This window comes from Chroicocephalus ridibundus, chromosome 13, assembly GCF_963924245.1.
Source record: "Chroicocephalus ridibundus chromosome 13, bChrRid1.1, whole genome shotgun sequence".
Taxonomy (NCBI): domain Eukaryota; kingdom Metazoa; phylum Chordata; class Aves; order Charadriiformes; family Laridae; genus Chroicocephalus; species Chroicocephalus ridibundus.
The window spans coordinates 1,932,495-1,958,692 of record NC_086296.1 but is presented as its reverse complement, the minus strand read 5'-3'; the positions used below and the strand labels follow the sequence as shown (position 1 = coordinate 1,958,692).

General features: G+C 45.1%; 2 protein-coding genes across 2 annotated transcripts in view; one reads left to right on the top strand and one right to left on the bottom strand.

Annotated features, from left to right (window-relative positions):
- ZNRF3 (zinc and ring finger 3) overlaps positions 1-16,686 on the top strand; it is an 87,223-nt gene extending 70,537 nt beyond the window's left edge. The window contains exons 3-9 of the mRNA XM_063351258.1: positions 616-690; positions 5,088-5,219; positions 6,126-6,236; positions 7,424-7,591; positions 9,607-9,709; positions 11,065-12,810; positions 13,876-16,686. Coding sequence (XP_063207328.1) covers positions 616-690; positions 5,088-5,219; positions 6,126-6,236; positions 7,424-7,591; positions 9,607-9,709; positions 11,065-12,810; positions 13,876-13,919 — 2,379 coding nt within the window. The 3' untranslated portion in view covers positions 13,920-16,686. The remainder of the gene's footprint in view (positions 1-615; positions 691-5,087; positions 5,220-6,125; positions 6,237-7,423; positions 7,592-9,606; positions 9,710-11,064; positions 12,811-13,875) is intronic.
- Positions 16,687-22,803: 6,117 nt separating this feature from the next.
- KREMEN1 (kringle containing transmembrane protein 1) overlaps positions 22,804-26,198 on the bottom strand; it is a 29,881-nt gene continuing 26,486 nt past the window's right edge. The window contains exons 8-9 of the mRNA XM_063351031.1: positions 25,208-25,292; positions 22,804-24,378 (exon numbers count right to left, since the gene is read on the bottom strand). Of these exons, the coding sequence (XP_063207101.1) occupies positions 24,216-24,378; positions 25,208-25,292 (248 nt within the window). The 3' untranslated portion in view covers positions 22,804-24,215. The remainder of the gene's footprint in view (positions 24,379-25,207; positions 25,293-26,198) is intronic.

Here is a 26,198-nt window from a genome sequence, read left to right as displayed (position 1 = left end):
TCCTCTGTGCTGTTGGTAACTCCAGGTTTGGACTGCATATTTGATGAAAAGCTGTGCATTTAAATAGGTCTGGTCTTACCTGCGTTAAGAAGTGTTGTATGTAACAGTTCTGACCTCTAATGGTCAGAAAGAGCAATGTTCTCTAAGGCACTTATTGCAAGGATTGTGAGAATGACACTGAAAATGTGTAAAGAACCTGGTCCACGTTTATTTTCTACACTTATGAGCTTGTCTCTACACTCCAAATCACAGGGAAGATTGTTTTGAACGGTGCTTCCAAGTAACATGGAGAAAAAGAACATAATTTAAATTAAAACTTTTCTTGTATTTAAAGTCTTTAGAGGGTCTAAATCACACTTGAATTCCTTTCAAAGCCTGTTGAAGAAGGAGGTTGAGAAGGAAGGAGCAGAGAGATGTAGAGGCTATAGCGAAGTTTAATTACATTCCATGCTGGTTGAGGAACTCCTGTGTTTGCAATTACTTTGTCATTTGTTTTAACTACGCAGAAACACAAAATGTTAAGTTTGCTATCTGGAGATGAGGAGAGGGAGTAATTTTTGAGGTAAGAAGTCGTCTTTTGGGGTGGGACTGAGGATGCTGTCTTTCTTATTGCAGGCAAAACGAGCAGTACAGCGAGGAGCCACAGCGGTCATCTTTGATGTTTCTGAAAACCCAGATGCCATTGATCAGGTATGAAGAAGGGAGCCTAGTTTTATTACAGCCTCTGTTGTGTTCTTTTAGAGTTGCTGAGGCAAGACTTGAGAGCATACAGGTCTCAGAGCACACCTCTCTTCAGACGTACAGCCACTCACCCTGGGTAATGTGGTGCTGTGGTTTTCCTGCTTATCTTCTGGCAAGCAAGAAGCAGTGGAAGTGCTGAGAATGTGGTAGAAAGAGAAAAATCTGGGGAGTTATATTTTTTTTCTTCTAGCCTTTGCTAGAATCCAACATTCAAGGCTGGGTTGAGGTTTTGAGAAAGGATGGAGGCAAATTTTTTGTGGCCCATTATCTAGCCAAGGAGGTTTTCTTTGCCCAGCTCTGTGTACAAAACACAGGCTGTTTGGCCCTACCCAGCTTATGATCAATAGTATTGTTGAGTGGCTGCTATTTTTGAGGTTGCAAAATGGCTTTCAAACCTGACTCTAAACAAGATTCTTACAAAACTGTCCTGGTTTTGGCAGGGATGAGAGTTAATTTTCTTCCTAGTAGCTGATGTAGTGTCGTATCTTGGATTTAGACTGAGGATAATGTTGGTAACACACTGGTGTTTTAGTTGTTGCTGAGTGGGGCTTACACTAAGTCAAGGACTTCTCAGCTTCTCGTAGTGCCCTGCCAGTGACGGGCAGGGGGTGCACAAGAAGCTGGGGGGACACAGCCAGGACAGCTGTCCCCAACTGGCCAAAGGGATATTCCATACCATACAATGTCATGCTCAGCATATAAACCCGGGGGAAAAGCTGGCTGGGGGCGCTGCTCAGGGACTGACTGGGCATTGCTCAGTTGTGGTGAGCAGTTCTTTTTCATTTGCATTACTTGCCTTTTCTTGCGTTTTATTTCTCTCTTTGTTATTTTCCTTTTCATTAAAATTTGCTGTTGTGTTTTTTGTTTGTTTGTTGGTTGTTTTTTTTTTCCTAATTTCAATTACTAAACTCTTCTTATCTCAACCCACGAGTTTTCTCACTTTTATTCTCCCCCATCCCACTAGGCAGGGGGGGAGTGAGCAAGCGGCTGTGTGGTGCTCAGTTGCTGGCTGGGGTTAAACCACGACAAAAACTTACAAAAATTTCTTTGTTGTTTACAGCTGATGATTTCTGGCCTACATATTTTGTGGACAAGCAGGGTTTCTCTTTTTTAGGGGTCTCGGTACAACTTCCATCTCTTCATTTGAAGTGGGTGAGGTAGTAGCTCTGTGAAATGCTTTGACAAGATCCTTCCACCCAATTCTGAATTATTTGAGTAGAGGGAAGAAACATAACAAGCACAGAAATAGTCTGTAGTTGGTTTAGTTTTGTTTTGTCTTGAAACAAAACTGGTATTTCTGCTACAGCAGAAACAAGTGAAGCTGAATGTTTTAAGTGCAGCCTGAATTTCTTGGGGAAAAGAGAGACCATCAATGTTGATGTTAAAAAAGCTGGCTTTAATTCTGAAATGAGCATCTGTTGGACAAAGGAATGCAGACCCTGTGCAATGGATGCTTTGAGAACTGTGCTCTGCATGTGCATCAAGGCTACAGCCTTGATCTTGCAAACATTCTCAGGGATATTTTTTTCCCTTTTATACACGGAAAAACTATCTGCACAAAAATGTGATCTTTTTCCCATTTTTTCTCTGTATTACAGCTTCCAGTTACTTTCAGTCATCCTGCTCTGAACTTGCAAAGCAGAGTTACTGCCTCTTGCTCTTTTCTTTACCAGCAACAGCTATCCTTCCTTGATTCTTGATAATAAACTGGGTGCAACTGTCCCCAATAGCTGGGAAACTAGTCTAGTGGATGATGGGATATTTTGGGTGTAGCAATAAAGTGAAAGGAGGTTAGTAGCTGACAAAGTAGGCTCTGTTAAAGGACAGGGCAGCAGCCTATGCAAGCACTCCCGAACGGGAGAGGAATGACTAGCCCTAGCTTTCGCACTCCAAACATAAGAGTTACTCAGTTGGCTCCCTTCTCATGCTGCTCTGAACGCTTGTTTTTCATGCATTTTGATTCTCAGCCAAAGTCTTCAGAACCCTTGACATCAGGGGATACTGATTAATTTGTGTCTAAAATAAATACCATTTTGGCACTCACAATAGAATTGTGGAAAACAATGACAGATAACAACGGAGGAAAAGCTGACGTGAGTTAATCTGGAGTATATTTCATTCAAATGGAAGTATCCTAAGACACTGAGGGCAGCTGTTTAGGGAGCTTTCCCAGGTATGCTTGTGACTAAGCAATAGAACAACTAAAGGAGAGTGCTTGGAAAGGGAGGAGTGGAGTATTATGAAAGGTGATCCTTCCTGCCAGTCAATGAACAGAAATAGGAAGCAGGCCTGAGCAGGGGAAGAATTGTCCTCGGACAATTTGGTAGCAGAAATGCTACCAAATGAAAGGGCTTTACATACAGATTTTGTGGGTTTTATTCCCATTGATATGTCTTTTGCTGTTGACTAAGAATGAAACTTATTTTTAGAAATGCTCTGCGAAGTCTGATTTGTTTCTTAGTTTTACTTTTGAATAGTTTGAAGAGGAGTAGCAGCACCCAGAGCATCATGTTTAGCAAAGGTCTGTCAGTGTGCAAAAGCTACTGAGGAATCAGGTGAATTCTTTCTCAGACAAGAAAGTTTCAGAGAGAATATGTATCTGGGAACATAGGGACAATTACTGGATTTGGCCTTAGGCCAGCAAGCCTTCTAGACACATAAGATCCCCAGGTTTGATTCAAGTACTTCAGCTAGTTTTTAGCTCTTCAGAAGACACAGGAAGAAGACTAGAAAGAATCTTCTTTAAAGTCTCAATGAAATCTGTCACCATCATCTGGACAGATTAAGTGGAGTACTTTGTACATAGGATGATGGATCAGTCAGTTGGTAATTTCTACATGTTTTAGCCAGAAACAACAGGTAGATATCAACAGTGTGAATATCTCCGTGTCCTAGTTTTGGCTGGGATAGAGTTAATTTTCACAAGAAGCTGGGAGGGGGCACAGCCAGGACAGCTGACCCAAACTGGCCAAAGGGATATTCCACACCATATGACGTTATGCTCAGTATATAGCTGGGGGAGTTGGGGGTGTGGTGGGGCTAGGCATCGGGTTCCAGGTGGTGAGGGACTGCATTGTGTATCACTTGCTTTGTATATTCTTTTATCAGTATTATTGTTGTTATTTTTCTCTTCCTTTGCTGTTCTATTAAACCGCCTTTATCCCAACCCATGAATTTTACCTCTTTCTCCTGATTCTCCTCCCCATTCCACATTCGGGAAGAGGAGTGAGCGAGCAGCCACGTGGTTCTTAGTTGCTGGCTGGGGCTAAACCACGCTATTCTTGTTCAGCTTGCTCGCACTCCTGTCATCTCCCTTATTTCCCGTGTACCATTTCCATCTCCTTGTCTGTGCCCTGCTTGTTTTGCATCAACCAGCCTCTCTACTAGGATTTTTCTCATGGGTCAGAATGAGCTATATGAATTCATCATGTTGATGCCATTTTGTAACAGAACAATTCTCTTGTCTTGTTATTCCCCTCTCTGGTATATAGTTAGCAGATTGTTTTTCTGGATTTGTTGGCCGGAGAAGTTATACAGTCTCTACACTTGAAGGTTTTCAACATCTGTCTGGATAGAGCCCTGAGCAGCCTGGTCTGATGACATAGTTGACCCTGCCTTGACCAGGAGGTTGGACTCGTGGGGCACTTTTCCACCTACATTATTTCTGATTCTATGATTTCGTCTTTCAAAAAAACTTAGCTGGACCTGGAAGGAAGTTTCAGAGTGAATTAAGCTATCTACTCATATGCTTTAGTCCTTGAGGCCGCCATCCTGCAATCAATAGCTCTAGTGGCTGCTAGAACCCAAACAACCGTTTGAATGAGTTTGCTGAGTTGAACATCAGAAATTACAGACTTTAATAAACTGACTAGGTAGAAAGAGCCTGAAAGACAGGACTCTGACATGAGATTTTTCAGAAAGCCAAAGAAATTTGTGTGTGAATAAAATAACTATAAAGTTGAGATAGCAAAAGGTTCAGAAAATGTAGCAAGGCCAATTTTTATAGAATGTGCAGATTTTTATTCTTATTCATTATGCGGTTTAACTTATTACAGTATTAATATATGCATTGGCACATGAGGTTAAGTTAAAGCTGCTGTTCAGACATAACATTAGCTTATCCTTAATCTTAGTTTTGTTCAGTGAAAAAAAAGAGCAACTTAAGTCAAAAGCTTAATTCACATTTGACTCTGGGGAATACTTAAGTGAAGGTCTAGGCTAGAAGAGAACAATCGGTGCTTGAATCAATTCCACATTCATATTCCTTTACTCTACTCTCCATTGTCCAACAGAGAGGTAGTTTTCCTGAAACGTGCCTTTTGAGTAGATTATTTTTTTTGTTCTAGCTGAACCAGGGCTCAGAGGACCCTCTGAAGAGACCAGTGGTGTACGTGAAGGGCGCTGATGCTGTCAAGCTAATGAACATAGTTAACAAGCAGAAAGTGGCACGAGCAAGGATTCAGCATCGCCCCCCACGGGTGAGACTTTAAGAAACCTTATCTAGGTATTACACTGCTTTTACTTCATGCAGTGCTTGCTGACTGCACTGGGCGTGAAGGTGTTTTGATGCTCCCCATGAGCATTAATACATGTGAAATTCTGTTGACATAAATAAATTTAGCAACTGCACTGTGGACAGGCAGCTACGCTTGATGTAAGTATGGAATCCACAATGTGGCATCCGCTGTCTTTCCTAAGGATTCTTTTGAATGTATGAATGGCTAAAAAATTTATGTAATGGAAGTTTTCCTTTGTCTTAATTAAATAACTTAATTATTGCACACTCCTGGTAGTTTGGATTTGTAAGGTAGTCTGCCCTATGTTAACTAATAATTCTGTGTGGTGTTTTAAACATGGGTTAATTATTTGATAGCTGGTATTTGTAATTGTAATATAAAATAGTTTTTTGAGAGGTTTTTTGGAACGCTGTCTACGTGTAGATTACAGAAGAAGAACAAAGCTAGAGGTCATCCATGTCCCAGTTACCACTTTGGTTTTGTTGCATTTTTATGTAAATCTATTAAGAAGTGTGTTTGAGAAATGGGCAAATCACTGAAAATTCATATGTTGATTTTCACTCACCTAAGTATACAAGCAAACCGATAAATCATGAAAATTTGTGTTAGTGTGATTCACTCCGTTCAGAGACACTGTAAATCTGACTGGCATTTGTTGTATTTCATTCACTTGCAGTGACATATGAAGCCCATGTTCCGTCTCAAAGAATCCTAGTTAATGAACAAAACGGTGTGTGCTTTGACTTTTGCTGTTGTGACTGTGTACATTTGACAATGACCACTGAGAAAGCAGAGAACAGAAAGGAGAAATAGATTTGAGTATGATCTAAAGAAAGGAAAAATAATATTTTTGTTTTAATTTTTAAGCAACCCACCGAGTACTTTGATATGGGAATTTTCCTGGCCTTCTTTGTGGTTGTGTCTCTTGTTTGCCTCATTCTTCTTGTCAAGATCAAACTGAAACAGCGACGTAGTCAGGTAAGAGCAGTAATGGAATATTCACTGAATGCTGAATGTCAGCTTTTTTTACTTTGTCCTAGAACTTGCTTGCCATTTTTGGAACTGCCAGACACTGACTTAGAATAGCCATCTTTCTGGAAAGGGTTTTATCCATGGATGTAGGCCTTTGGAAAAATTTGTAAATGTCTTTAAAGGAGATCTATGTTGACCTACGTGATGTTCATTCCGTTAAATCCTGAAATGAAGAGAGTACAGAAGCAGTCCATTTAATTGTCGGGAAGGCACATGTTGATTATCAGTAACGCTGGTGTACTTCTAAAGAAGTCCAAGCTGTTGTTGCTGTATTGTGGAGAGAATATCAAGATTGAAAATAAATTGCAGCTCTTTTCAATAGAATAACGTCTATTGATTCTTAATAGGAGAGGTTTGCAAGGTAAAAAGTTTGGTTAGGAGAAATTCTGGATGACGTACTTTGAGTTTGTCCTAGCAGACAAGAAAGGGAAAGGAAATGGAAGCTAGTGGACTCTGAACTTTGTAGTTGTAAACTGTCAAGTTTACACATAAAAGGAATGCAAAGCACTGTAGGTGTTTGGGACTCTTGCTTTGGACATACTGAGTAGGAATCCAATGATGTTATGGGCCAACAGCAGTGTTAAAAAATGGTGTTAAAAAGGAGGAGGATAAATTCTACAGGAAAATGAAAACAACCCACTGTCGTCTTGAACTTCAACTATTAAATTTGGGGGGAAGGGGAAATGATACAGCTAACTTAGTAACATTGCATTTTAATCCCTCTCTGAAGTATTGCTTCTGCTGATACGGTGGTAACAGCATGATGGGGCATTACAGTCAATATTGACAGTTCAGAAACGTTCCTGACCAGGTCTTATATGTTGCCTTGAATAGTTGCTGCCTATTGATTGAGCAGTTGCAGTGTATCCCAACTGTCAGCACCTTCACCCTTCCTCAAGTCAAAGTAGCTTGTCATTCTCACTACTGCACGTGGCATACGTTCTTTTCATGAGGCTTCTGATCTAAATTTTTATTAGCCCTCTCTCTGCCTAATTTATGAAATTGTATGTTAATCTGGGCCTGACGTGATTTGGTAAGAAAAGTTAATTTGATGTGGTGGTGTTTCTCTGCTACTACACTATAGTCCCTTATTGCAGCAGCATTGCCTTTTTTTTTCCTTTCTTCTGTTGTAGAATTCCATGAACAGGCTTGCAGTGCAAGCACTGGAAAAAATGGAGACCAGGAAGTTTAAGTCCAAAAGTAAGGGCCACCGGGAAGGTAGCTGTGGAGCACTGGACACACTCAGTAGCAGCTCCACCTCTGACTGTGCCATCTGCTTGGAGAAGTACATTGATGGGGAGGTAAAAGCTAAATGGTTTCTTCAGCATGGGCCGAGAATGTAGCTGGTTTATGTAGCACTGTGATACGTGGCTGGCATTGTGTGCGGAAGCTGTGCCATATGCCAGGCTGATTGCATTGAGTAGCCAACTCAACCTCAGCGGCATTCTGCACCTCCCAACGAAATCTCAAGGGCTTTTCCCCGTACTACAAAGTGAGAGGTGAGGGATCTCATTCTGCAAGTTCCTACCTCCATCAGGTTGCTTTTCTGAGGAAGAACTTGTAAAAGAAGTCAGGGTTAGCTCAGCGTTTAGTTCTCTGGATATTTTTAACAAATTGTGTGCTGAGGTGATGATGAATGTAAGCTTTGTGGCACATAAGGGATACATTTCGTGTTTTGATTCTCAGGCTTTGATGACACTTTGTCTTTAAAATGTCAGGTACACAGCATTGCTGGAAAATCAGAGGAGGAGATGCCAAAAGGTTCAGGAACCATTTTTTGACTCCTCGGTTACCATTGCTGCATTGATGTCAGTGCTTGTCTTCTGTGACACAGTTCTGCCTGGAGGAAGCAATAAAAGGATGAATTAGAAAATAGTCTCCTTAGAACAGAGGCAGTCAATAATCACAGCTTTAAAGTTCCATTAAAAAAATTATCTGAGGACATTTTATTTGGAAATTAATCATAAAAGATTCATCATTTTTAAGACAGTAGAAAATAGCAGCTTCAGTATTTGAGTGCTACAAGCTACAAACAGAAAGTTAATGAAGTTAGCTGATGCAAAATTGTTCAGAGTAGCAAGGATGAAGACAAACAAGAACTTGAGAAGGGCTGTACAAAACTAACCGGACAGGAAATTCATGCATGAACTTCAGCAGGAAGTGATATATATATAGGGAAGAGCTTCATGTGTATTAGTTGTGAGGTGAGCATTACTGTTCAGGAGCAAGGTCTTGAAGCTGTTTCAGATAGCGTTGTGAAAGCAGGTCGGTGCTTTGTGGCAGTCAAAAAGGCAAATCGGATATTAGAAGCGAGAAGGGGAAGTCTAGAGAACTGAACAGAAAACAATTACACCACTGTGTAAGTTCAGTCACACTCTCATGTTGAGTACTGTGTGCACTTCTGATCTTATTTCACAAAAGGTATGTTGGAAATGGAGGTGCTTCAGAAAAGGGTAGTCACAAAGTGATCAAAGATTTGGTTTCCATTAAAAAAAAACCCAAAACTGAGTGGGCTAGGACTGTTTAGACCTAGATTACTTGGGGGCGGAGGGAGTACAAAATCATGAATGGAGAGCATGAACAGGAATCAGATGTTATTTTTTTTTTTTTCCAATACAAGATTGGGTGCAATTAAATGAATCTTCTAGGACTCAATCTGAATCAAAATGTGGTGTTTCTCCACCAGCAGGTAGTAGCCTTGTGGACTTCTTGCCAAAGCATGCTACAAATTCAAAACCTGAGCTCGTGGGGAGACTTGAGCAGTACTTGGAAGAAAGATCTGTTGCAGCTTTCTGAACTGGTATATATGGAGCAGGCTCAGGAAATCCTGTAAACAGATAATAGCTGAGGATGAGAGTGCTGCTCAAGAGAAAAAATACCACCATATATACTGTGTTGGTTTTGCTTTTCCCTTAGTGTTTTCTATGGCTAGTAGTTGTAAGCAAGATGCATCATTAAATGTACTCTGTTGATTTTTTTTTTTTTTTTTTTTTAAATACTCATTTAATACATTAAGGAAAACTTTCATGATGGGCTCCTTCAAGGTGTTCAGTCATGGGGACACAAAGCAAAGGGTGTCCTAAAGACTTGTGGTATATCTGCATGGAGTTCTAACGTCTGCAGACTGGTCTTTTAGTGACAGCTGATCACTAGCTGTTGTGCTTTTGGCTGTGTTGGAACAGATGGCATTTTTGCCTTATCGTTTCGAAACTAAGAATTGATCTACATAGTAGGCTGAAAAAACTAGGAATAAGCTGTGAAAAATTCACTGGTTGGGAAGGAGTGCTTTTTCATGTTCCTTCATCTGTTCCTGTAGGAACTGCGTGTCATTCCCTGCACTCACCGATTTCACAAGAAATGTGTGGATCCTTGGCTACTGCAGCATCATACCTGCCCTCACTGCCGCCATAATATCATCGGTAAGTGCTGCAGTATCTCTCGTGTCATCTGTTTCGGACTTAACAGCTTACAAGATGAAACAGAAATAGTGCCGATTTATAAATCTCCATAGAGCCCATAGTCTTTATTCTAACGCAACCCTAGAAATAGCAGTTAGGACTAAGTTCTTGCAAAATGACTGCGTGCCCTGGAGTAACAGGTCAGATTTCTAGTTTTCCCTCGTTCCGGGTGCGATGCCCAGCAGAGGGCAGCGCTGGTCAGCTTCTGGATCCAAGGAGGACAAATAGATGGAATAGATGGGTATGTTTTCTCTTGGCAATTATAAAGAAAAGACAATGTATTGTTTTCTGGTTTTCTGTGGTGGTGTAACTTGGAATGTGGTTTCCCTTACTTGCCCTCTCCCCCTTCCTTTTCCTCTGTCTCGAAAAAGTTTTCAATTAACTATGTATTTATGTAACATAATGTATAAAGTGAAAACTCAAGCAATGACTGCCAGCCTCCCTGTTGACCTGCAAGACCAGGAATGCTGTGTAAGCAGAAGGTTTTGTGTATATGAGAACAGTATCTGAAATATCTTCTTTTCATTTTTAAGCAAATACAATCGAGTGTTTCAAAGGCTTCCAGGCAGATGCTCTTGACTTATTTTATTTGTTACATAATTTTTTCCTTCTATGTAAAAAGTTGGTGCTTCTTTTTTAAAACCATGTTGTATGCTGTCCTGGTTTTGGCAGGGAGAGAGTTAATTTTCTTCCTAGTAGCTGGTATAGTGCTGCATTTTGGATTTCGGATGAGAATAATGTTGATAACACACTGATGTTGTAGTTGTTGCTGAGTGGGGCTTACACTAAGTCAAGGACTTTTCAGCTTCTCGTGGTACCCTGCCAGCGATGGGTGGGGGGTGCACAAGAAGCTGGGGGGACACAGCCAGGACAGCTGTCCCCAGCTGGCCAGAGGGACATTCCATACCATATAACGTCACGCCAAACAAAGCCTGGGGGGAGTCGACTAGGGGGCAGTGGCTGCTGCTCGGGGACTGACTGGACATTGGTCAGTGGGTGGTGAGCAAGCGCGTTATGCATCACTTGTTTTATATATTCTTCTGTCACTATTATTATCCCTCCCTTTTCTGTCCTATTAAACTGTCTTTATCTCAGCCCACGAGTTTTACCTTCTTCTTCCGATTCTCTCCGCTCATCCCACCGGGGGAGTCAGTGAGGGAATGGCTGTGTGGTGTGTAGCTGCCCCCCGGGTTAAACCACAACATGTGTGTAATGTAACTAAATTCAGAACAAAATATCCTTCTTTCTTGCATAAAGTGTATTCCTTTTTCATTCCTTCCTGCTTCTACTTCTCCACTCTTGTTTCTCTTATTCAGAACAGAAGAAGGGGAACGCAGGCCCAGTCTGTCTGGAATCCATCAACCCAGCACGCAGCCGGCAGCAGAGGGTGATTCTGCCTGTCCATTACCCAGGCCGAGTGCACAGAGCAAACCAGATAACAGCATATCCCACTCGGACAAGCATGGACCCTCATGGAAACCCTATCACAGTCCTTACAGTTGAGCGACGTGGTGAACAGAGCCTCTACCAAGCCCAGTCCCCAGCCTATATCCGAAGTTATCAGCCTATTCATTTGGACCATGCTTTAAACACGCATCACTGTAGCCTGGAACATAGGGCTTACTCTCCAGCTCACAACTTCCGAAGACCCAAGTTCGGTGGACGCAACTTCTCCAAAGCAGCGTGCTTTTCCCAATACGAGACCATGTATCAGCACTACTACTTCCAAGGCCTTAGTTACCCTGAGCAAGATGGACAGCCTCCAGCTGGCATTTCCTCAAAGGGTCCTTCCCGTGCCTTTCAGCCTGGTAGCAGCATGCTTTTCCCTCCTGTGGTACACGTAGTGCCCTCATCCCGCTTGGAGAGTGGCAGTACCTCCAGCTTTAGCTGCTATCACGGTCATCGTTCAGTGTGCAGTGGATATTTGGCTGACTGCCCTGGGAGTGACAGCAGCAGCAGCAGTTCTGGTCAGTGCCACTGCTCCTCGAGCGATTCCATGGTTGACTGCACTGAGGTCAGCAACCAAGGGGTTTATGGGAGCTGCTCCACCTTTCGCAGCTCTTTGAGCAGTGACTATGACCCATATGTTTACCGCAGTAAGAGCCCTTGCCGAGTGGGTGAGGTTGGTGGTGCAAACAGGAGTGCAATTGTTCTCTTGGAGGGCCCCCACCAGGACGAGCTTCCAGCTCATGGTCACAGTCTGGTGGGTGCTGACTGCCGGCCTGTGCCAGCTTCTTCCTCAGGGGACCAACTGTCTAATTGCAGCATGGATATGAACTATAGCAGTAATTCCTCACTAGAGCACAGGGATCCAAATGGCACTACCTCAGAGGGAGGACATGAGGCCACTCCTGGTGCTGCCTTGGATGTTAAAAGGAACTGGAAGAATCCAGAGATAGCAGGGCCGCTTATGGAGCAAGCATGCGCGTGCTGCTTTGAGCTCCAGCACTCTGCCCTGGAGCCCAGCAATGGGACCGCTGACTGTAGTGCACTCTTCCTTAGCTCTCCGCTGTGGGGGACGTGTGGCCCAGGAATAGAACCACAGTCAGGGAACACCCCGGGCTTGTACAGTATTAACTCAGACCACTTGCATAGGACAGATGGGGTAAAATACGAGGGGTTGCCCTGCTGCTTCTATGAAGAGAAGCAGGTAGCCTGTAGTAGTAACAGTGGCAGTGGAGGTGGTGGCTGCTATACAGAAGACTATGCAGTGAATGTGCAGTACACGCTTCCTGATGACACCTTGCCAAGCTGCTGTAAGGGTGTATGTGATCTGGGTCAACGCATTCCCATAATTCCTGAAGACAGAGACTGTGAGCTGATCCTACCTACAGAGTGCCAAGGGACCCACACAGGAGGCTGTAGTTCCTGGGATGGAACACCTGAGCTGGATACTTACCTGCACTGCCAAGGTATGGGAGAGGTACAGGACGAGAGGGAAGTGTGCTACGAGGCAACATCATTCCTGCGGCAGAACTACTCTCAGGAGGAGGAAGCCAGAATGCTCTTTCCCAGTCCCACTCTGAACTCCCAGAAGCTGGTGACGACCACAAAGGCCACAGGTAATACGTGGACTTTTTTTGGTTACTCGCTACCTTTCTGTCCTAGCATATGAAATGCTGCCAGCTTCCTGAGTCCCTGCAGCCATAAAGGTTACTGCCATCCTTTGCGTGAGAGCAGGTTATTGACTAATCCTTCACCCAGAAGTGTTACTCTCTTGTTACCTATGCTGATTTGATCATAGGGGAATAGAAAATGATAGTTTACCATCCAGCCCTGTGAGAGCTTTCGTTCCTATCATTTGTGGGGAGGAGAAAAAGCGACTTCTAGTACCACGCCCCTGTTAGAGCTCCCACAGCCAGGGACTGCGGTGGGCGAGCTGCCTAAGTAGGCAAGGCCAGAGTGCCGGGAGGGGACAGACCAGCTGAAGGACAAAAGAAGAACGAGTGAAAACCTTGGAATTACTGTAGAAGAATATGTGGGAAAGTCCCTGCTGTGGACATACACAAGGGGGGAAAAAGGACCACTTGCAGAATGAAGGCGGTATTCCTTACCTGCCTTGCCAGCGCTGTTTTTAAGGGTGTTTGTAGAATCATAGGGTACCCGAGGTGGAAGGGACCTCAGGCCATCATCTAGTCCAGCCTCAGCTCTGAGATCAGACCAAGCTATTCAGTTTGTCAGCTTAGACCAAGTTTCTCCAGTCAGGCGGTGGCAATGTCCAGGGACGCAGAGTGCCTTCCCTCTCTGGGAGCCCTGGTTTCCCTGCCTGACTGCCAGCATGGGGAAAAGATTTTCCTTATTTCCAGTCTGAACATCTCCTGGTTCAACTTAAGCTCCTTACCTCTTGTCCACAAGGCATCACTGTGGAGACGCTGGCTCCATTGTTGTGACAACCTCCATGTAGGTGTTGCGAAGCTGCTGGGGAACCCCTGAAGCCGTGTCTTCTGCAGGCTGAACAAGCCCCAGTCCCTCAGCCTCTTCTCACGGGGCGAGTGCTCCAGCCCTCTGAGCATCTTGGCTCTCCGCTGAACTCACTCCAGTCAGTCAATGTCTTGTTCTGGGGGCCTCAAAACTGGAAGCAATCAATATTCTAGATGCAATGTTCCTTAGTTTTCTTTATCCTTCAGGTGCTGGATCTCATCCCTTGGAGAGAAGCCAAATCGGTGACTAGACCTGTCCAGATGATCCCGGATGGAGAAGCGGAGCTTATCAGAGACTCCAAATTCTCATGGACTTAATTTTTTTTAAGCTTTGACAAACACACAAAAGTGGTAATGTGGAGAAGTCCCTCCCCCACTTCCTCTTCCTCTGTGTCCACATCAGCTTGATTGTCTCCTTTCTCCCTCTTGCCTGAAGCCTTCAGGCCTCCATTTGTGTGCAAAGCCCATGTGGGACATGGTGTGGAGCATTTCTGAGCTCTAGTGCCATTTCTATATTAATGACAAAGTGTTATTTATATTTTCTTTTTAGAAGTGACCGTGTCAGCTCTCGCTGAGAGGTAACACGGTGTGTTAAATAAGCCAGGCTATGTGTAGATGCTGTTATCTCCTACTTAAAGGAGTCCAGCCTTCAATAAGCTCAGGGCTACACCTGCCTTAGAAACCAGATAGCACCTTGAAATATAGTAGTCCAGAGGGATACAGCTGCTGAACGGGTGCTCAGATACCGACTAGCCCTAGTAGCAAATCCTAGTAGCCAGCAAGCTATATGAGCGATTCTGAGGGAGGTGAAGCATTGGACTGTCTCCTTTCTCCTGTCCCCTCCTCCCCCTGTCGTGCTGCTCTGATGATTTGGCCAGGAAGGGTCTCCTGCCATCGTGATTAGTTTTAACAGAGTGGGGATGGGAAAACTGGTAGCTCAGAATGTTCTCCTCCCCGCTTCCTGCCAAACCGTGGACCTCATTGTATCTTCTGACCGGTGAAGAACGCTGGTCACCCCGCCCTCAAGGAGATGCTAGAAGAAAGTGCTTCGAAAGGGTAATACCTTTGTAGGTAACAAACCTTGCCTTCCACAGGACGTTTTTCAGGCACCTGTAGCCCCTGTTGGGGCTGTGAGGAATGCTGGCGTATGCAGGAAAGCAGAGCTTGCAGGGTGCTTGCAGCTTGGCTGGCTGGTTTTGGAAACTGGTCAGAAGGTGTCTTGTTTCCTTACGGACTGCAGGCGTGCCTGAGGGAAGCAGCGCTTGTCACCTTTTGTGCTTGTGGGAAAGAGAGGGACTTGGTTTAATCATTGTTTTCTTTGCTGTGGTTGATGTAGCTTCCTTAGATCGATCTCTTTTAAAGGTTTCTTGGGCCCAGCCAGTTGTGCTTCATTTTTGTCTTGTGTACAGAGTGCTTTCTGTACCCCGTTAGCCTGGGCACATACTTTTGTTCTTGTTCTTGTACTAGTGGGGATGTTTGTTATCATGAGATAATACATGTCGTCACTTCTGATAGCAATTGTTTCCTGTGGAAACAGCGGCTTCTGAGTAAGAGGCTACCATAGCATGGGTTAAATTGCCTGTCATGCTGCATGTGCCTGAGGACACAGTGTCATCCTGCCTGGTGTATTCACAGCAGGAATTCTCCTAAAGGGAAAGTAATTATTTAATGCCCGCAGTGCCAGTCTTCTGAAAAGATTCGTCCGAAGTTGGGTACACTTTGGAGATACTTAAAAGACGTGAGAGAGAGATGCACGCTTCATGTTACGTTTCCTGCCAAAGTAATGTCCGTGACAGCACTGGGCTCGTCGTGAGAACCAGCAAAGTTAATGTGTTTGCTTTATAGTCCCAAATGAAATATTGTAAAAGAAGCAAACATCTAAGAAATAACAAATACACTCACCTGTTTACTTTTACTTTCTGTGCTCAATAAGTTAGGAAAAAATAATTCTATTTAAAGGAATTCACATTAAATCTTTACATGAACAAACACCAAAATCCAGCTGTTCAGAGAATTAATACAAGGCACTATCTGGGTATAAGACTGAAAGAAAAATACCAGTAAACACATTATCTGTGTATAAAGCTTATTGAAAACTTATTCGTTCTCTGAATAACTGAAGTAAGTGGTATGTGTTGGGAGAGTAAACTCTAAAGGTTTGGGGTTTTTGTGTGGTTGGTTTTTTTAAGTCTTACCTTTCTCCTTCCTCCGCTTAAAAGAACTGGGTTGTAGAAGCTGTGGGACGCGGCCGTGCGCGTTTCTGCCCGGTGGCGTGCGAGGCACTGGCTGAGGCCCCCGAAGGCGCGTTGTACTCTCCAGCTACGCAGCGTGTTGTGGGGAAATGTGGTTATAAAAAAGAAATCCGAATATTCCGGCTCATGGTGTTCCTGGGTGTGCTGGTCTCCTTCACGTGTGGAAACCTCGGCCAGCGCAAGCGTCTCCGCAGGCCTTAGGACGGCTGCCCTGCGCCGGGGTTCTGTCTGTGCTTTTACACCCAACGCTCAGTTCATTCCCTGCTGCCCGTGTGTCCCTGCAGACGTACAGGCCGCCAGAGATGGGTTTTTATAACAAAATGCCTTTCTACTACTTACACGAACAGTTGTCGTTGTGTTTGGCTCACGAGGCACTATTTAAAATGTTTTTAATTAAAATTATAGCACTTAAAATTGTTTTGTATAAAATTTGCTGTAAAGATTTGTAATATGGTCAAAGGGCTCTTTCTCCTTCATTACCATTTTTTAAAATGTTTTAAAAGCTAGAAAACATCTTGTATATATTCTGTATATGTATAGCAGCACATTTCATTTATGGAAATATGTTCTCAGAATATTTATTTACTAATATATTTATCTTAAGCCATGTCTTATGTTGAGAGTGTGTTGACATTATTGTAATAATCATTGAAAATCACTAACATGAGGCCCTGTAAATACATGATAATTGCACACAAAGATTTTACAGTACTTGCCGACCAAAAATGATTTAAGAAAAGTTGTAGTTACCTGCAGTTTTGTAAGAAAGTGTACAAATGTCTGTATTAAAAAAAAAAAAAAAAAAAAAAGGCAAAACCACACAAAAATACAGTTTTATTGCATATACACGTGGAAGTTGTCCTTCTTGTTTTGGGGGAAAGGACATGGCTAGCCGTACTCCTCAAAATATACTCCTAAATATGCTGAGATGAACTGCAATAAACAGGAGCCCCTGCAGCCTCCAGGCGGGCGAGGAGCGACACAGCTGCTGCAAGGATCCGCGTTTCGGCTTGGAACCTGCCTGGGGGCAACGTAATTCTGCTTTAATTTCAGGTAAAAATAATTAACTCCCCTGAAATAAAACTCTCTGAAAAGAGACCCGAGCCGGCACAACGCAGGTGGGTAAACCAGAGCTTGAGCGGCCAGGCTGGCCCCGAGCCCTTCCCGGGATGCGGAGATCCCAGGATCCGCTGCAGCAGAATGGCTGCGGTGCTGCGTGCCCTGGTCGGCAGAGGGCACGGAGTCACCGACGGCATCTGCGCTGGAGCAGGCGAGGGCGCGGAGGTGTGTGGGTGTGTGTGTCACAGGGGTGTGTGTGACGGGTGTTTGTGTGTTACTGTGAACAGTTTGCCTCCGTCCAGTGTTGATTTCCCATCTAGTGATAACACGCGCACACAAATCCTTTGTCGTCTCCTCCTCCAGTGTCTTCCTTCTCCCAAGGATTTTCCCCTGGCAATCCCCTGACCTTCCCCCCTCCCATCCACGGTCAAGCGCCCTGTAATTCAGTCACCTCAGAACTCAGCCAAGAAAGGAGCCTTCGTTCTCTCCAGCCCCCTGGTTTTGTACATCAAAGGTCCGTGTTTGGGACGACAGAGCGCTGCCCTGAGGAGCGCCATTCCGCACGGACTCTCCCTAGCAGGGGGCCGCGCTCTTGTCCTCCCGGGGCGCGGTGGACAGTCGCGGTGGGACGACAGGCGGCTCGGTGTGAGGAGCCAGGCGGGACGGTGGGAGAGCGGCGGCAGGAGGGAGCCGAGCGGCACCAGCAAGTGCTTCCCGAAGTACGTGCCCTGTTTTTGCTTGGTGAACAGAATCTTGGCAATTGCCAGCGATTATAGATCTGCATTTTATTTGCAAATTAGTTCATGAAACAATTGTTGTTAAAGCTTGCCATGTGCGTTTGGCGGGTAGGCCTGTGCTGACGGTCACATCTGAGTCTCCTTCCTCCTCTTCCCTCCCGCCGCCCCCGCAGTTTGCTGCTGCTGCTGCCTGGTGGTTTGTTTCCTCGTTTCTTGTTCTGAAGAGAACCGTGAGCGGATTGTGCTTTTGAGAAGAGGACGCGCCTTTGTCCTTGCTGTCCCACGCAACGATCAGCGAGCCCCTGCCCTGGCTCTTTGAGAGGGTTGTGGGCTGTTGGCTGGACACGAGCGCGGTGCTTAGTTGTGTGTGCGCGTGGGGCTATCGTGGCTTTTTTCTAATGGCTAAACGTAAACATTTTCCATCAAAAATTAATATTTTGATATTTGGCAGGGGGAGGGTCTTTTCACTGTTGAGATTTAATCGTTAAGGAACAGGTTTGTGGCAAAATGAGAGTCCTGTGGGCACCGCAAACCTGCTGGAGCCTCCGTATGGTGAGAGAAGGAGAGCCGGAGCGGAGCGTTGGCGACGGGGCCGTACGTGATGGGAACACTTGGTGTTTCTGTAACACTATCTCGCTCTGCTACAGCAATGCTGGCTGCATCTGTCAAATCCTACGGCAGCTGTTCGGTCACACTGCTTCTTGCTTGTGTAGGGTGAAGAGAAAAGTGTCCTTAAAAGGGTGGCGGCGGCGCGTGGAGCCAGCCTGGCCCGGCTGCGCCGGGAGAAACCAGCACACCTGAAACCAGAGACCGTACCTTGCCATGGGAGCGCCGCGCTCCTGCGACTGCAACGCTTCACAGAAAAGTGTCTCATTCACAATAAAGAATACATTTCCCTCGCGGGGAATGAAGCTGCTGCTTAGGAAACAGCAAAAAAAAACCCAAAGGCAACAGTTCCCAGAACAAGCGGGAGCGTAAGAGGCGTCTCTGAACCCGAGCGGCAAGAAAGGCAAGCGGGGTAACCCCCCTGCGCGAGGGGAGCCCAGTCCCCTGCGACAGTCGCGTTTCTAAAGGAAAATGAGAGTCTGAGTCCCAACATGAAAAGCTGGAGACAGGTTTGGTACCTGACACTGGCATTGAGACGTTGACATCAATGTAGCTGGAGGTTTCTGTGAGAGCGTAGCGTTATTTCAGTCAGAAGGAGGAATTCATGAAAGAAAAGATGAATCTTACAAGAAAGCGGCAACAACGTTACATGTTGCTGCAGTTTGTAGAGAAAACACTGAAAGAATTGTTATAGTTACTTCTAACCGTTTGAAAACACGTAAACCAAACCCATCAATTCGCTGATACCCCAGAAGTTGCTTCTCAGGGCGATAACGTGTTTTCCGTATGTGATCATTCTCAGTGTTTTCAGCTCAAATATTCTCTGACCTCCGGAGCAGACAGTCCTGCTGTCCTCTGCTGCTGAACCACAGCAGTTTCAGCCTCCTCTACTCAACGCTTGTCCACGCTTTACCGGTACTAACTGAACTCCTCCTCCAGAAATTCACTGTATTTATTTTTTTTATAATTACTACTTGCGGCCATTTGCTGAATGCAGGATGACCACGTATAGACACAGCACATATTTCAGGGGTGAGTCATTTCAAGTTTGATTTATTCTGTTTTCTTCTCAGCCGTATTTGGTTCATGTGATAGCCTTTGGATTTACCGTAAGCTGTCTTGAGACTGAAATGCTGAACGCCAAATTTCATCCCAAATCACAGGTGCTCAGTAGAGCTGAGAAAGCACGAGCTGCGTGAAATGTGTGTGTGTGTGTCGGGGTTGTGCTGTTACGGAAAACATGGTACCGTCTGAACCAGATCTGAAGGTAGCAGAATGATAAGGTTGTTCGTAAGTGTCTAGAATAACATTGAGGTGAAACTACCACCGGACTGTGTTTCATGGGAAGGTTGTGAAATACCATTGCTGTAAGGTATTAAGAACTTGTTGGACGAGTGTCTGTGGGAGTTGTTTTCGCAGCTCACCCTTCCTCTAGGCAAAGCCCTGCGCTCGGAGCTCCGCTGGCCGCGGCCGGAGGCGGCTTAGGGAGCCGAAGATGAAGCAGGAACAGCTCGTCACGCTCATTCAGTGGCAGCCGAGCGTTTGCTGGTGTGTTTGGCCCGTAGTCCCCCAGGCTGCGCCGTCAGCACGGTTCCAGGGCTAGCAGTGAACATCTCCCACTTCCGATTCCCAGGGGAGCCCGGAGTAGAGCGACGGAGACTCCGCCGTGCCGCTGGGCTGTCTGCGTGCGCGATGGGATAAACCTCCTCGCGCCCTAGAAAATCTGGCAGAAACGAGCCCACAAAAAGACGACGTTAATGCTTGCCTGAAAAAGCAGATGACGTGTTTGATGTTCAGGTGGTTCTGAGAGTACGGGCACGAGGAGCCGATGAAGAGCCGAGTGCAATCACGAGCCAGAAATGAGATTCAGAGGAGGAAAGCGCCCCTTAACGAAATTGTTTTGTCTGTTCTGCCGCAAAACCGCGTCGGAGGTACCCTCTTCTCCATGTTCTTCCATCATAGATACCAATTAATTATCTTTGATTTTTTTCTATGGTTACAGTGTATAGAAAATTTATTTTTCCCAGAGTGTAAACTAACATCTTTTCTTCCTATAAAATGTTAGCAAGATACAAGCATAATATGCTGTATTAAATAACGCATTTCCTATACATATATAAATATATATATTACTATGATAACATATCACACATATTTTTAAATAACAGTCTCTATTCCCCCCACCCCCACCCCCCCGCAATGTAACAACGTTAAGACAAAAGTACATAGAAAATCCTGTAGTCGACAAACTAAGCTGGTTTTAAAGGCAGATCTTGAATGAGGGGGTGCCAGCCGGCCCCCGTCCACCTGAGGTCCGTGTCTGCTGTTGGCCGCCGGAGGCGAGGGGCTGTGGTGGCCGGTGGCCATCTGGTGGGTGGCTGCGGTGGCAGTGCCATCGTCAGGACCTGCCGCCCCGCCGCCGGGGCTGGCCACTGTCCTGTGCCTGCGACTCATCCTCCGCTCGGCCGTGTCTGCTCCCGACCGCCCGGTAAAGGAGATCTGGTGGAAGGAACTCGGGGAAGAAAAAGTGCCGGTCGTTTTCAGCCTGATGGCTTTGTTGCGCCGGCACAGGGCCGGTCATGGCGCCACGAAGAGCGAGGAGGGGGCTGCAATGCGTGTGTGGAGTACGTGAGGAGCAGCTCCTCGCCATGGCCCTGTTGTCACCACAGTTGCGTTGGACCTTGCGGCCAGTGTCGCCCCGGCAGCCTGCCCGGGCTGCTGAGGGGACTGCCGGGCCGCAGGTCAGAAGGCCGTTCAGAGACAATTCCAAACAAATTCTTCTTTTGCAGTTATTTTCAATGTGTCGAAGAAAGCACTGTAAACCCCGCGGTCCCGAGGCGCCGGTGCCCTCCAGCTGTCGGCGCTCAGCTGCTGGTGTCGCTGGGGCCCTTCCGTCTGCGGAACCGTCTGGGGTTACAGCAGTTGTGCATGTCACTTTTCTTCGTTCTCTCCCCAAACCCTCGTGGCGAAGACGATGAAGTGCCATGTCAATGGATACCGCCGCCGTTAGCCACGTACCACTGGAGTGCGAGTGACCACGCGCATTTTGAAAAAAACCCCCAGCGGAGACGTACGGCCATTCACGGTCTCGGGCCTGTAGAGTACAAAGCGCCGTCGGAGGGACCCTGTCCACGCTTGTCTGTCTGTCGCTCTGTTTCCTACTACTGGAGGTATCTAGAACCAGGCAATCTGAAAGATTTGGGGGGGAACACAGCAATTCCCTTGACGCTTTTATCAGCGTTTACCCGAGCACTGTCCAATACCTCATGCTTAGTCATCGTCGTTGTTGCCGTGGCCAGTTCATTGCTCTAACTGCTGCTTTCGTGGGTCTTTCGTACAGAAATTTGGTAACCATTCCCTAAGAAAGGCCCAGGACATACAATTTTATTATTTAAATAAAGTTGAGGAGCTAAGGGACCAATGCAGATATTTCAGTTTCTAAATTCTCTAGGTTTTGCATCCATCTTTGTTGTTGTTGTTTGTAATGGGCTTTCTTTAATTTTATAGTGAAATTAAAGTCTTTACTGAAGAAGAGGTTAACGTTTTTTCCCTTCTGCAGGAGGCAGGAGTCGGTCGCAGGCTGCTCCCGATGCGTTTGCCCTTTAGCAGCAGCACTAGAAACTGCTCCGTGCACGTCCCCCTGCCTGGATGCGTTTAACTGGAGGAGCGTTCGATGAGGCTGGCAAAGCCGGCCCCGTCGCGCTCTGCTCAGACCGTGAATGGTAAGGACCCAGCTGTACGCTCTGGGGCTCTCCTCCTGGATTCCCATTACTGAACCACGTGAAGCTGCTTACGAAGCAAACCAATGTGTTTTGCCACAAACGTGTGAGGTGGGCCCTTTCCCTCACAGCGTGATGCAAAACCCGACTGCTAAAAAGGCAATTTAAAAATTTTTGCCGGGTCTGAAACAGATAATGATTTTCGGTCCAAGCTGATGACGCGTAAGAGATAACCGGCGTATTTTACAACTCGTCCTGTCTTGATTTTAGGCAATGCTGTAATTAGCTTTTCCTGTATTTCCAGCAGCTCATGCAAGAACGTGCAAGATGTTCCCATGATATTCCATTTTTGATATAAACAATTCCATAATTGCTGACTCGGTAAAGTCTCGTTTCTATTAAGCGTTTATGTGGAATTGTTCAGCTGTCTCTGGCACTCATCTGCGGTACGTGAATGGAGCTGGAATGAATCCAGATCAGGTGAAAGACTAGATCTGCAGTGGCAAGTAAGGCACGGTATTTCACTGTTTAATTCTTAGATGCCCTGTTTTTTCAAGGAAATCTATAGACCTGATGAAGGGGACGGAGTTATATGTTAAAAACAGAAGGACAGATGATTTTATATATATATATATATATAAAAAAATTATAATGAATTTAAACTCTGATAGTTTTCTCACTTTTCTTAGTTATCTTCTGCAGATGCATTTAATAGTTGCTCTCTGACTGCAGGTCTATGGTACGCACAGACCACTGGTACATGGTTAAACTGGCATTTATTCCTCTTGTCTGAACCTGAATTACTGCACTTTAATCTCTCGGAATTTCCTCGAACTGGGTTTGAGGAGCTGCTCGCTCAGTAAGCTTTCCCAGGCAATTTATCTGACTTCTGTATTGTCAGTTTTTCCTAAATATCGTGCTGGTCTGGACTGGCTGCGGCCGAGGGACTCCCGGGTGACTCCTGGTGGTGGGGCGAGAAGCCTGAGCATCGTGGGTGGACAGATTTCCCACCACCGAGAGAAAAAATAGTTGATGCTGTCTGTTGCAATCAAAGAGAAACTTATTTCATGGATCAGATCCCCACTGATGTTTTAGCTCTTTGACAATTAAGGGCATGAATCTTAAAAGTGCAGTTCTGTTTTAATTTTGCAGGCAAGGAGATGCTTCTCCCAGGCGAGCATGAGGGCAGGCGTTGGGTGCGCGTTCAGATGCACAGCCTGGCACAGGCGAGTTGTTGACAGAGGGCTGCAGCTTTGTCCAGAGCTCAGGCTGCTAAGATCAACGTCTTTAACTTCAGAGTAAGAATTTGTGTTTGTCAGCCTCCCTGTTCAAAAATTCAGTGAATTCACAATTTCTTTGGACGGTCCTTTAAGAAGCCCTAAGCTCACATCCAGAACGAATGCGGGACTCTGACCGGAGCGCAGTAGTTTTTTAAAGGGTCACTGTGACTATGAACAAAATCACCATAACCATCGGCGAATGACGGGTCAGACACCGCCGTTTAAAAGTCTTCCTTGCTCGTGCAGACCGCGACCTGGTGGCCGTTACTCCATTTCCAGCTGAAACTCCACAGAATGTTTGCCTCCTGAATTTGATTTGATTGTGGTTTTGTACCTCTCTGCTTGTAGAAACAGCAGAGCAGTGGGCAACCAGGCTGAGTTTCCCAAAGTCTTTGACTCCCGTTTTACTCTCTAGTCCCCTTTAGAGGTGTTGAAGGCCAATGAGCTCTGGTGGCTGTGGCAGCTGAACCCGATATCGGTATCTGCCTCAGCCTCGAGAACAAAGGGGCTGAAGCAGCCTGACACAAAAGAGCCGCACAGGAAAGTAGGACACAAGGAGTCCTCGACCTGCAGATACTCATTCAGTTACTCTTGGCAGGGGTACAGGACGCTTTGAATTTTACAGGTTTTTACATGTATTTTAAGTGCTTTGGTTTAAAGGCAGTAATTAAGAGCGCTACGGATCTGATGAGCACCAGATATTTCAAAACTATTGCCGCAATTAAATCTGTTGTCATTAGTACACCCAAGAGAACAGCAGATAGGCAAAGCTGCTCCGAGGCCTTTGGAAATGGGCTTTTTAGAAAACAAGTATGAGATTGGGAGCTAAAAAAAGGATTATTCCCAAGTCACCTGGATTTTAAGAAGATTGATTCTTGGAAAATAAAAGACACTTCAGTTTCCCACTAGCGGGTTGCAATCATCTTGTTGGCTTCGAAGCTTTTTCTTGAAGATGGATATGGATGTGGATGGCTGGTAAAATATACTCCAGATCTCGCCCGCAGTCGTAACCTCGCTGGAATCTTCTGTTTCAGCTGCAGATGGTATCGGGTGGGATCTAGGAAACAAGCGTGAATTTGCTGTGCAGGTGCTCGGGAAGCTGCTGTTATCACTATGTCTGAGTTACTGCTACGCCGGTAACGCCAGCAGCTTCCCGGCATCTGTGATGCCTTCGCCTTCCACCTGCTGCCCCGTCACATAGGTTTTGGAGCGTTTGTTGGTTAATTCTTGCCCAAATTAAAAGTCGGGCGTTCTCTTGCTAGAATAGTTGCTACCCTAATGAAAGCAGTGACATTAGGCTAGGAAGTCTGTACGTATTCTATTGCTAATTGCTACTAATATAAATTCATTTCCTTGTATATTTAAGCCTGTTTGTGGTATGTAAATAGAATATTCAACATTCATGATTTGTTGATAACTCACCCATCATTTCATTCAATGACTGTCCATCTAGAGGACACAAAAATTACTTGGTATAAGTGTAGAGAAATATAGTAATAAAATTATGTGGGTTTTAATATGCAAAAAAATTGATACTGGTTAAGTGTCACACCGTAATACAGATTTTTTGTTTTTGTGATTCTTCTTTGAACCATTTTCAATATTTCAGTAAAAGAAAGTAAGTATTAACTAGCCCACATCTAACTTTTTTCCCCAGTTCCCTGATCTGGGATGAGGTTTTAATTTTTTTTTCCTGCAAAGTATTATCATAATTTGACCTCTTCCCACCAATGCCAGACGTCTGATTGCACTTTCCTCTTTGCTATATAACAGCACTCAGCATGGAAAACCTTTTTCTTCCTTAAAATACAAATCTTGTCAAAACAAGACCAAAAGAGATACTCTGTTCTGTGAGTGCTCCAGGGACAGTTTTGCTCCAGACTCACCTCATGGTTATGTGGAGAAATATCTTTGCTATTATGGCTGTAACGCTGAGGATGAGCAGCGCTGTGAGGCTGTAGATTGTCCACTCTGTGCAAGAGAAGAGGGGAGAAGGAGAGGGAGAAGGAGGAGGAGAAGGAGAGGGGGAGAGGAGAGGACATTCATTTACTTGCAATGTTTAAATTGCACAAAAGAACTGCAAATTACAATTGCACAAAAGAAACACATAGCTTTCTGATGCTTTATTCAAAACAGTAATTGGAAGATGCCTTAAACCTTTAAGTATTTTCCGCAAAGACTGGCAGAGACGGCGTAACTCTCCGTCAGAACTGGGTTTCCCATGCAGGACTGCTCCCTATAAAATTGAAAGCTGGGAAAATTCAAAGCATATACCAGTAAAATTATCTAACTAGCATCGAGGAAAGGAATCAAAACTCACTCCGAGGACAATTTAAATGCAGAATACACAACACACTAGAAAATATGCTACCAGTAGTAACTCTGTGTTGGCAAGGAGATGGCCTAGTTCTATATCAGTAATTACGTAAGTAGTGACTCACGTGGGGTTGGTTTTTTTCCTTTCTGGAATCTACCAAGACAGGTGATCGGTGTTTGTGGTCTGCTATTTTATTAGCTCACACTGAAGGCTCTTGGTCATTGTATTTTACATCTCAATTTAGCTCTGCCAAGTTCAAGCAGAACCTTTGTTTGTCACGAACAGCCTGAAGGATCGTAGCACTGGCACTGGATCAGAGACTGGGGCTCCAGGGGAGCTCATTTCTGAATTATTAGATCACCTTTTCGTTTGGACTTCCATAATCTTGCAGGGGGAGGCTACAGCATGTCGAGCCAGGAAAAGGGATGGCACTAGAATGTAACTCTGACATATTTAGCGCGCTGAGCAGCCTTGCAAGGACCTTGAATTATTAGAACTGCTGAATAAAGGCCAGCACCTCCACAAGCGTTGAAGCTCAAAGGAGCAAAAAAAGGAAGCGT